The sequence below is a fragment of the Eurypyga helias genome, unplaced genomic scaffold, assembly GCF_000690775.1.
Source record: "Eurypyga helias isolate BGI_N326 unplaced genomic scaffold, ASM69077v1 scaffold16843, whole genome shotgun sequence".
NCBI classification, from domain to species: domain Eukaryota; kingdom Metazoa; phylum Chordata; class Aves; order Eurypygiformes; family Eurypygidae; genus Eurypyga; species Eurypyga helias.
The window spans coordinates 1-11,746 of NW_010243247.1; the positions used below are offsets into that span (position 1 = coordinate 1).

The 11,746-nt window shown below is 48.3% G+C and overlaps 1 protein-coding gene across 1 annotated transcript; it reads right to left on the reverse strand.

Moving 5' to 3' along the window:
- Positions 1-4: 4 nt before the first annotated feature.
- LOC104507908 (leucine--tRNA ligase, cytoplasmic-like) lies at positions 5-11,629 on the reverse strand (the record flags this gene model as incomplete). The annotated part of the gene is given in 16 exon segments (XM_010149343.1): positions 5-52; positions 679-704; positions 707-800; positions 1,520-1,573; positions 2,217-2,293; positions 2,389-2,476; positions 3,087-3,312; positions 3,654-3,721; positions 4,252-4,315; positions 5,530-5,642; positions 6,182-6,343; positions 7,449-7,586; positions 8,015-8,095; positions 8,759-8,846; positions 10,878-10,996; positions 11,594-11,629. Coding segments are annotated over 16 exon segments (1,482 nt in total), but the record flags the coding sequence as incomplete, so codon positions are not given.
- Positions 11,630-11,746: the final 117 nt, after the last annotated feature.

Here is an 11,746-nt window from a genome sequence, read left to right on the forward strand (position 1 = left end):
CCTTCTTGACATCTTGAACTTTTTGTCCTTTGAATCCACCCACCAACATTACCTGTAGAAGAGGAGTCATAGGAGACAGGGGGGGTTAAATTAACAAGAAATAGGTGCAATAGCTCTTTAGATGAACATGGAGTAGCAGTTACTGCAATCTTTGACATGCAAAAAAGAGGAATACAAGGGTTTTTGCACTAAAGATGGTCATCTTTACCCACAATGCATTTCTATACCTCAGCATGCAGACAGGCAGCCGAACACAGCTAGTCAGAAACAGAAATCGCTGACAGCTTACAAGAGAAGAGCCGAGGAACACACCATAGCGAGCATTACACAAGTAAAGCCAGGAGCTGTAAGATGATCAAGCCCCCCACCACCACCACAGTGCTCTCCTCACGTCGTTTCCAGTCACCACTTGACCAAAACTGGTCAACTCCCCGACTGTGACCACTGGCTAGGAAAGGCGACCCTACGCCTTGCTGCAGCCAGGAGCTCCCCCAGGCTGCTCCTTCCATCCTGCGGGACTCCGGCTGCAGACCCTGACTGCAGGAGGAGGCTGAACAAGAAACGGCCTGGGGCAAAGAGGACAAATCGCCCTCTTTCTTGCAGGTTTTATTATTCTTTACCCACTGTTTTTCTCCTCATCAAACTCACAAGAAAAAAACAAAAGCTTTTGTTACTTACTCCCTCATAAAATCCCTTCAGGTAGCAAGTTTCTCCCGGTCATTCTGGCTCTGGATTTTGAGCTCATCACAGACCGTCGGAGCACACAGGCTGCCATAGCCTGGGATTTCAATGATGGGCACCTGAGAATTAACACAGCAGCGTCAGGCACCTGGTGCACGTCACTTCCACGTCAGGAAATCTTCACAGAGGTTTGTTTCCCAGTTTCACAAGCCTCACCCAAAGTCACACACCAAACAAACCAGGGAGGAGCGTATTTTGCCTGGTTTGCAGTCCGAGGCTGACAGGGGAGTCTGAACAGGAGATTATGAAGGGAAAAAGGCAGTTCTCGCTAGGGACCTGAAAGTGTGTGTGCTGCTACCTTGGCCAAAAGCAACAGCCCCGTGCTAGCTCCTGACATGACCCCAGTACCAAGCTGCACCAGCAGGGAGGCAGCGAGGGAGGCCGCGGCTTTACTATAAGCTACGTGGCTGGGCCATGAGCCTGTGTTCAGAGTGGGACTGAGCTCTTGGCACAGAACAAGTACCAGTCTGGCTGGAAGCTTTAACCAACCAACGTATCAGTCTCAGTGTAATGAGGCACTCCACTCTCCAAAACAGTAATTCCCACAAAAAACAACATTTCCCTTTATCTCCCAAGTACAGCACAGAATAACAAATCTTGGCAACCCCTAACTGACCAAATATTAGAATTACAGCAAACCACGAAAACTTTAAACTTCTCCACTCTGAGCTGAAGACGACTTTAGGGATTCTGGAAGCAGCAGGCACAGTTCCTGGCACACTTCTCAGTGACTACGGAGTCACGGGTACCGCAGATGGACACAGCTGGGTGTACTTACCGGCTCAAACGGCAGGACCATTTCATCCTTGATGCCATACTTCACCCTCAAAGCCTTTGAGGGTCAGGAAAAAAAAGCAGAGTATAGTTAGACAAAAAAATCTTCCAGATTTAAAGGTGTTTATCTATTCATAGGATCTGCATTGTAGACAGTATTTTGTTACAAAGCTGCGTTCCCACCACTTCTCACACCTGAGTTTAACAGCCGTCTCATCTCCAAGTGATTCTTTGTCATAACTGTCCACGTTTTTAAGAGGGGGAAAACCCACCATCACCCTCCCCTGAAAACAAATGGGACAAAAACTCAACAGCCAGGGACAGCTGGTTGGACACTGACATATCCAAAGCTGTAACAGCAACAGCTACTTTAAGTCTCCTCTGAAATTCACACGAGTCCTAATCTCAGCTCCGGAAGTCATTTCCACACAGGAATTTACTGCGATTCCACTGGTACTCTTCTACACCTTAACCTGCAGCAGAAGTTACACGATCCTTGTCCAAAACTCTTCTTGAGGTCCGAGAATCAAAAAAATCTGTCCCAGCCCAGCTGGTTTTAACCCTGGTTTTAGCTACTTTGACTTCAAGTCAGAGGTGGCAAAACTCCAATTACAGGGAGTTTCATTCTACCCATGGGATATCCACTTCTGACCACACTATGGGAAGGAAACAAACAGAAGCAATTAGGTTCACAGGCTGACCTGCTTTTTTTTCAAATCTCTCAGGGCTGCAATGTCATCCGGAGAATCAGAGGGCACACTGGTTACCACTCCAGTTCCTTGACAAAGAAAGGGATACACCAGATAGCAGGATCAGCCAACGCGTGCTGGGTGCGCAGCAAACGGGCTTTGGGGGGACGCTGCTGAAAGTTACCTTTATCTTCCTTGATCGTGAGCATGGGAAGAGCATAGATGACTTTGTAGGTGGTGAGAGGTGCCGAAAGGGCAGCGCCGAGAATCTCCTGCGCAGGACAAAGGAACACCGTGACAGTAAAGGGCACGTGTGCAGCCCAGCTGAGTGAGCTCTCCTGGCAGAGAGTCTGCAAGTCACTGAATTCCCACATATTACAAACAAACAAACTAACTATACAGAGAGGTAGGCAAGGAGGAAGTGCATATGCAAATCGGTTGATTTAAGACAGTATATGGACTATTTACTGGCAGAAAAGTCAAATACCAGATCATACGGAAAAAGTAATTCAGAGAAAGCAGAACTACTGAAGTGCAGAGCTGGAAAGACGAAGCAAGCAGGAGAACAGTTTGGCTCCAAATACCTGGAGCACATCAGCATCACAACAGGAATGAACTGGAAAGCCAGTGTCAAAAGGCAGGTCAAAGGAAGGCAGGAGAAGCCTGGACCATGTATGCACTGACAGGAGGTAATTTAGATATTGCCATTGCCTTCTACCTCTCATTTGCTTGAATTCACCATCACGTCTACTAACAAAAGAAACAAAACCTGGTTTCTGCTTCATACTTCAAAGCAGGATCAAGAAAGATGGTGACATCACCTTTGTGAGTCTGAGCTTCACAGAACAAATCAGCCCGAGCAGCACGCTGCAAGATGCTTACTTCTCCCATCAGCTCCTTGACAACAGGTACGACTCCGTTATCCTTGGTGAAGCCCTGATAGGACATGTTTCTGGCAGCTCTTTGGGTACAGATAAAAATATCCCCAGTCACAGTTTCAAAGCCGATGTACTTCATGTCCGGGCGAACCCAGCAGTTAGTCTGTCCAAACATGGTCTCTGGTCTGAGCGTAGCAGCCACCAAGAAGATATTTTTCCCTCTCAGGCCACTGCGGGGGAAGAAAGGTGTACGTCACCAAAATAAAAACCTTCAGGGCAATACAGAACATGCTTCAAGTTAATATGAACTTCTACGTAACATTTCCTAAGGGATGAAAGTGGCTCATTAAGTTCTTTGTGGGTTTTTCATCCTCTTTTTTTTTTTTAACACCAATTTGGGTTCCACACAGACTGGTGAATACAGCAGCTCACATCAGAGACCAAGTCATCGAAGCAACAGAAAAAATGAGGTGAAGGTAAACCCTGCAGTAGGCAAAGCAGAGTGTCTAATGTAAGAGTCACTTCTGGCCCTAAGACAGAACCTATCTGCCATTACAAATCCAAGACTTACCTTAATTTTGCAGGATAAGGATCCAACACCTTCATTTTTATTAGCGTATATTCTTGAGGCCCAACACCCTACAACTCAAACAACGCAGCAATCAATACATGACATGGACCCCAGCAGTAGAGAAAGTAAGTCCCATTCTGCAGTAACCTAACCTCAATGCTATTTAAGGTACTGCTGCTGCTTTCTTCAAATAAATCCTACCCCATGGATACAAACAGCTGTTCGCTACAGCATGGGCTGGGGAGAGAGGTTATACTTCATTCCTACGTCCAAAAATGTACTTGTCACAGCCACTGTCTCAGCAGCACGAGGGTTACTACCAGTGTACTTGGTTTGTTTCACAGATAATGACATGTGAAGCCATGCTGCTGCCACAGCTTGCCAAGCAAGCACAGAAAACAGCCTCAACGGGAACAACCGTCCACGCTTCAGGAGAAGTGTTCTCAACAGAGGAGTTTGTTCCATTTTCACATGAGCTGACAGCTGAGAACCGGTAACAGCACACACAAAATACATTTTGCCCCAAGATACAATTTATTTTTCCAGTCAGGGTTTAAGATCATAAGCAACACGTAAAAACGTCAGTTAATGAGGTTACCTCTCCTGTTTGCCTGTCGTGATCCATGCAAGGCTGCCCATCTTTTGGAGAATAAATGGTGTATCTAGAACAAGGTGTATTCACATTTATTAGCAAATAAAGTAGCGTAGAACATTCAGCAGCGTGCTGATCCCTAACCACAGGGCATGCCAAGACCATGAAACATTTCCCAAATACTCATACACTTGTGCATTGGCCTGAGAGGGGGAAAATTAGAATAATTCCTTCCCATTCAACCCACTGAATAATTCCTTGCCATTCAACCCACTGAATAATTTCCCCTCTACAGGCTGTGTCCCAGAGGAGAAGAGGGAAAGGTGTAACTGGTGAATGGGGTGCGAAGCCCCAGGACGCTGCCAATATCCTGCCATGCAGGATTCCTCCCCAAACCAACAATACACAGACCAGCCAGACCCCTCAGTCTGAGAGCACGCGTGATCAGCGTCATCAGGAGCACACAAGGCAGTGAATCCCAGTGTTCTATCAACAACTTACAGAGCCAAGAACTTGGGTGCTGAGCAGCCACCACCACACCTCTGTAACCAAGACTTCCCACACAGTAATCAGATCAGCTCGCACCTCAACCCCCCACGCTGGGCGCCAAGGACTGTCGTGGTTTAACCTCAGCTGGCAAAATATCACGAAGCCGCTCGCACACCTCCCCCCTTCCTCCAGCGGAGGGGGAGAATCGGGGGAAAAGACAAAGGAGCTCATAAAATTGAGAAGATAGGGAAAGCCAGCTGACCCCCCCGGCTCACTCACAAACCAGCCAGCACAGGAGTTAGCGAAGGGGTTAAGGACCTAACAGAAGAGTTCAGGAGAGAGTAAAAGAGTTGTAGCCCCCCAGCCCACGCCCCGCTCATGTCCGAGCATGCCGTGCTATGGGATGCGATCCCCCGCCGGTCGGGGTGGGTCGGCTGTCCGAGCGGTGTGTCCCCACACTGCCTGCAGGGAGAGAGCTGGGAACGCAGCTGCGGTGTCAGAAGCTGGGAAAGACCTTGGATTTGGTGCCAGCACTCCCCAGCACCAGCTAAACAGACACTCATCATTGCTCTTCTCAGGACAACTCCAGAAACAGCTTCGTGCCAGCCCCCGTGAAGGCAGTTAACTCCGTCCGGACTAAAAGCAGCACGTGTGTCTGGTAGAGCAGCTGAAATGGAAGATTTTGGTTTGCTGCCAAATACGAGCACATTCTAGAGACACGTCACAGGGTCCCGTCCTGGGAAAGCTGAACTTATCCACATCCACAATACACCCAGTGATGAGTGGCAGGCTTACCTCTTCCCAAACTTAATTTTATTTCTTTCCTTTAACGTAAGAAATTGCCATCGTACAAAGGAATCGTAGAAAGGGTTGACATCGGTAGTAACGAAAGAGCGCCTCCAATCCACCTGGAAATGCACAAGTCTCTGGTGAGTACATACGACAGAAATTCAAGGAACCTCACAACAGCAAAACCGTTATTTTAAAAATAGAGAGGTTCTCCCCATAAAGACAACAAAGTACAAATCACACCCAGGGAGGTGCTGGAAACATCAGCTGCGTGTCTGCATGCGCACGGTCTTTCCGAGAGGAGATGTCCAAGACAAGGCCCTGTCTGCTGACAATGGACTCCTGTGGTTTTAGCAGTCTCAGCCGATTGCTCCAGGTAGATTTCAGCACTACCTTGTTCCAAGGCCTCTCCCTGCCTTCGTTTTTAAAAACAATCGGTTGTCAGCAGGACAAGTCGTTGTTTCTCGTTACCCTTCCCAAAACTGCTGCCAGTACTGACCACAGGACAGCTATCTAACATGGGAACAAGAGAGTCTCAGTTCCTTTATCCGACTCTCGTTTCCCGTTGGGATCACTGCGCAGGGTATAGGCTCTGCACAGGGAAGGCCTGGATTGTCACCCAAGCCAAGTGCCTGCACAACTGACTGATTTCACTTACCTTCAATCCCATGCTCTTCAGGTCCTGGACAGCAAGGGGAGGGAAGTAATCCAGCCAGTGTTCAGCTTCCGAAAAACTGACCACTTCCTCATCAGAAAGACCCAAAGACTTCATGATTCCCCACTGGTATTTGGCAGAGCCAGCCTTGGCAGCAGCCTTGCTCTGAAAGGACAGTCGCCATGAGGAAGGTGCACACTCTTGTGCCAACAACAGCTCCACGTGCTTGAGAGCACTTTTCCTTGTGGATGTTACGGCTTCTCTTTCCAAATAAATGAATTAATATAAATACCCTGGCATCCTTCCTCTAGCAGTGACTAACAACCTGAGTTTCTGATCTACACTCCTTCCTAGCCTGTGTCCAGCTGCACGTACACCAACCCCCCCAACTGTTACAAGCTCCCGTCGACCGGACGCCTCTGCAGAAGGGGTGTGCCATGGCAAAGGGGCATGGGATGGCCAGTCACCGGGGCCCTGGTCAAACAAAGGGCTGGTTTACCCTGAAAAGGCAGAGCAGTCCTGCACTAACGTCCTTGTACCAAAACCTTTTCTGCTCTTACTTTCCTCATGTTACTTTTCCCAGCTCTTGTCCTTCGAATACGTCCTGCCCTACCCAACAGCCCCCAAGAGTAGGGAAGACCGCAGCTGTGGGTGCAGAGCAGACAGCATCCCAGACCGAACACTTCCAGCGTGACAGCCTCTCCAGCTTACACCAACGATACAGGGGAACACCTCTGCATTTTCCTAGGCTTGGTTCTTTCCTTGCTTTGTGACACTCTCAAAATCAGGGACCCCATTTAAATCCCTGACAAGCCAGAACAGTTTGGATGACTTTACTTGGCGCATCCAGCCAGAACGGGCCAGGCACCAGCTCACGAGACTGATCAGAATAGTGGGGGGTGTCTATATCCACCCCCTGCTGCTGAGAAAGCAGGCTATTCCTACAATTTGCTTCGTGTAGAGGAGAAAAAAAACAGAAAAGAAAACCCAGAGTACTGCTCTGGACAAAGCCGTTTCCCTGAGGAAACTATTCAACGCTGCCCCAGCTGCCCACCACCACCTCGTGCACTAACGCCGTCTCCTGGGACCACGCCACTGATGCGTTTTTTTCAAGCATGCCCTGAAAGCACCCAGCTACCTGGGAAAAAACTACCTAAATATTTCCATCAATGCTTTCTCTGCGGAGCGCGAAGGAGGAAAACCCGTAACGCAGCCTTGGCAGCTTTGAGAGCACAGCTACCAACCCACAAAGTCTTTGCTCAGAGTTCACCTTTTTGCCTTTTGCTTTGTCTTTGATGATAATTTCTTCTTTTTTAGCAGAATTTTCTTCCTCCTCTTCCTCCTCATCAGGAAACTCAGGTGGGCAGCCATACAATTCCATTTCCCTCTTGAGCTTATCTGCACAAGCCTAAAGAGAGTTATTGGCAGTCTATCATCACTCTCTTGCAGCTGGGACTGAAGCAGTTGCCAGGGATGGTTTCTACTGGTAGCCCCTCACATGCCACTACAATGCTTTAAACTGTCTCTGGGCACTGCACGAACTTCTAGGAGATCATGCAACTTCCAGACTGCCTGCCGTGGCAGGAGGAGGTTGACAGCAAGGACTTTCTTGCAGATGAAAAAAACACAATAGGTAAACTTAATTTTAAAGCATTTTCTTTTATAGAAAGTCACAATGTGTGGCTCCAGCACAACTTATCTTTGCTATAAATTCGGGTTCCAAACCACGCTGTCCTGATGGATTTCTGACTCAATTAAGATGTGCAGGATGGACAGCAAGCAATGCTCTGAGTAGTTGTAAGTATAAAAAGCCCTCAGTAAGTCAGAGGGTCTCACCTTTATAGGCATCCCCGTGCAGTGCAGGCCGAACGGAAACAAGCAGTTCTTTCCCTTCAGCCTCTGATACCCAACCGCAAACTACATAAAGTGGGAAAATGAAACAGGTTAAACAAGCACAGCACCAGGTTATGTCAGCAGCCTTCTCAAAAACCAATCCCCTTCTCTAACATGAAACTACCGACAGACGAACGCAGCCCACAGCAGCTAGGAAGGCAAGCAAGGGGGAAGAAGGTGAAACTGGACTTCGCCATCTGGTCTGCCGCTGCCCAGCACGTCAGTACAAGCCCTCCTAACTTTCAGGGGCTGCTTCTGACTAGAGAAGAACGGGGGCAAAGAGGAGATGGATTTTGTGGAGTCTCATCCACCGGCACCAAAAACCGGCTAGCACAGCGGTGACACAGCACCGTGCTCGCAACTGAGAGAGGCAGTGGGATTTCTTGTGGAGTCTGTGGCAAACGGCACGCAGCAGCATCTCCTAAAACTCTTGGCAGATCTGCAAGAATGAAGAGGGGAGAACACCCGTAGCCTAGTCTCCCAGAACTAAACCCAGCCACCAGTGGCACCTCTCTTCAACTAGCAATATCCTCCCTGAGAACATGTGGAAAAAGGGCAGTTTGAATTAAGTCATTAACATGAATCTATAAAGTCATTAACAAGGCACCTGTTAGCTCAAAATTCAACTACCAAATCCGCGTTTGTTCTGAGTAGTACCTAAAGGTATTAGCAAAGGAGACTTTTTACCTCACATTTAGATAAAGAAAATGTGTGTCCCAGGTGAAGGCGGCCGTTCATGTAGGGATAGGGAAAGGTAACAAAGTACTTCCCCCTGCTGACAAGAAATTCAAAGAATCAAAACGTGTAACTGGCTTCACGTGACCATCAGAAGATGAACCAGTAAACAGTTCTCTGACACATTCAGCTACCAGCAGCCCACAGGGACACCAAGACAGTATTTTCCTGCCAGTAACCCAAGTCTGACCCTGAAGAACCAACACACAAACGGGTTTCATCACCTTTTAAAAAACCGCCAAAGAAAAACCCCACAGAGAAACTCCAAAATAGATCTAGCATCATCCCAAGGGCAACAAGCTCTAATCCTACGCCTGGGAACGAAGTACTGAAAAGGCCTGACGTCCCTTATTTAACCTCCCACTGTCCGAGTTCAGGTCTTCCAGCAGCACGCTGCAAATAACGACTCATTTCAGAGACAGATACGGTGCCGCACGGTTTCAAACGTACCGAGTGTTGTTGGAACCCCTCTCCAAGCAGCTCACATAGCCCTAGATCCTTAGGACGCTATACCTCTACCTCACCTTCTCCCTTCTGGCACCACGGCTGGTGGATAAACATGCACAGATCAAGGCCTAGTCATGCCTTTGCTTGCAAAGCCTCGCAAAGGAAGACGCTGCCGCCCTGCAGTTACTCTCCTGGTTTATTCTGACTTCCCCACGTAACAAATAACTAACCACACATTGCCAAGGTCCCTGTTTTGTCAGGGACAAACCCAAACGACTAACAGCATTCCACAGGGAAGCCTCTCTCTACGCTGAAGAGCATCACTCCTATCCATGTGAGAGGAATTGCGCTCCCAAGCGTGCTAAGCGCTTCCAGGGGTTCTGTCCCACACAAGGGATAACTAGATCCTGCTGCACATGAACAGGTAAAGGGGTGCAGTGTCACGCCAAGGCTGGGTGGCTGCTCAGGCACAGGAGCAGGCTGGATCTGGCATCAGAGACCAACCAGGGCTTCACACGCCTGCTCGTTTAGAAGAGCCAACCTCAGAATGAAAGAGGGCAGTCCTGAAACCAGCCAGGTGGGAGACAATTTAAGCAAGGAAATCAGCACCTTCTACAGTCAGACAGCAGCTCAGCAATATTTTACCTCAAGAAAAGCTGCAAAGCAGCTTTTTTTCTGCTTATAAGGTGCTCATGTGTTACCATAATGACCACAGAAATTTCCTATTAAACTGCTCCATAGTGTAAAGCTGATCCACAACTTCTATTTTCAGTCAGAAACTAAGTATTAGTTCCAGCCTTAAATTTCAACCTGTAAGACAGTGAATACTTAAAAGCACAGACTGTATTTCTTTGAAGCCAAAACGAGAGAGCGTGTGCAACACCCCCACAGACACACCAGCTTTTAGTACACATCCTAAGGCAGCATCCAAACCTCCTCACCCTTCTGGGTCCTTCGCTGTTCACTCAGTCCTGGGACTAACTTGGCTGGAGCTGCAGATCAAAGCTGAAGCTCTACAACTAACGCGGCAGTGGGACAAAGCTCTGCAATATGGCCCATGTGCTAAGGAAGTCCCAGCCCCTCACCCTAGGAGCAGCAGTGATCCCACGCCCAGCCTTCGGCCACTTAACGCGATGTAAAACAGGTTGGCCTACACCAGGGCCCAAGATACATGTTCACCTACTTTCTTTTCCCAGCGGAGCAGAGCAAGGATACACCTTCCTTTGGATAAAGGAGCGTCCTTTCTGACTGGGAGAGTAAAAGCCCAGTAGTTAAGGCTAGTAAGGGCTCAGGCATCACACTGAGAAGCCTCCTCCGTGTCCAAAAGTAGAAGTCACCAAAAAGAATCTGTTTTTAAACTCTCAGGGGGAACCAATTTGATGGCCAAGGAATGAAGAGGCTTTTCTCATCCTACTGGAATCCAGCCAACACACATACACCACTGCTATACGCTGTCAGCTACAGCAATGCCCACCTAATGCAGAAGTAAGTACCTCCAGATGATCCAAGAACCCTGTTCATTCAAAAGAGGCCACTTCCCCCCCGGGTTCTGAAGGAAAAAAGTTCCCCTGAAAAGACATTTCAGGCAGTTAAAGATGAAACCTGGAAAAAAAAGTAAGGATACCTCTTCTGGCTCTGCCTGTCCGAAGCATTAACCTCAAAGACTCGCTCATCGTCCCACTTTTGCTGGATCTCTTTTTCGATTTTCTTGAGGAAATCAACTTTGGCTGTCCCTTTACGCTCCTGTTCAACAGAAAGAGGAAGAAAAGTCTGGCTGAGTGGGTTAACAAATGCAGAATTGTACTATACTGCACCCCACTCCTAAAGCCCTGTGTTCCAGGAAAGCACTTCCCTGCACTCCACAGCACTGCAGCATCAGCTCACGACACAGCATCGTTAACGTGACCAACCGTCGGCCTGCGCAAACCTGTATCCTTAAAACTCAGCCTTCTGAAACAGGATCAAAAGTCTGCAAGGAAAGGGCTAACGACCTTTTTCCAAGGCACAGAACTCTCAAGTAGCCAGAATAATACACACATGCTAATAAACTGATCATCTTACCAGTAGCTAACACAAAGGGGGCTGAATCGAGGAGAGAGGAGCGGGTATAAGTCAAAAGTGAAAAGCACATGGAATCCTAAGTGCCGAATGCTTCACAAACACCATGCAACGTTTCTTCATCGTGATGTATGTGAAGTGGGAACGGTACTTCCCGAGCCAGAAGAAGGGTCTGGCATACAAGGTTCCTCTAAGTGTAATTCATCAAGAGACTTCTTCAGGTAAAGCGTTTCAAACGACCGTAAATTCCAGTGGTGTTTAAACACCGCCATCCGGCGTTACATGCTCCTTCCTCTTCATCTCCAGTCGTACTACACCCTGCAAGCGTTAAAGGATCCACACGCGACAGATCCTGGCTGTAAACGTGGGCGTCTTGGCGGGGTTTCCCAGGATGGAGGCACCGCTGAGGTACCCCCTTTCCCTCCTGCACGCCGA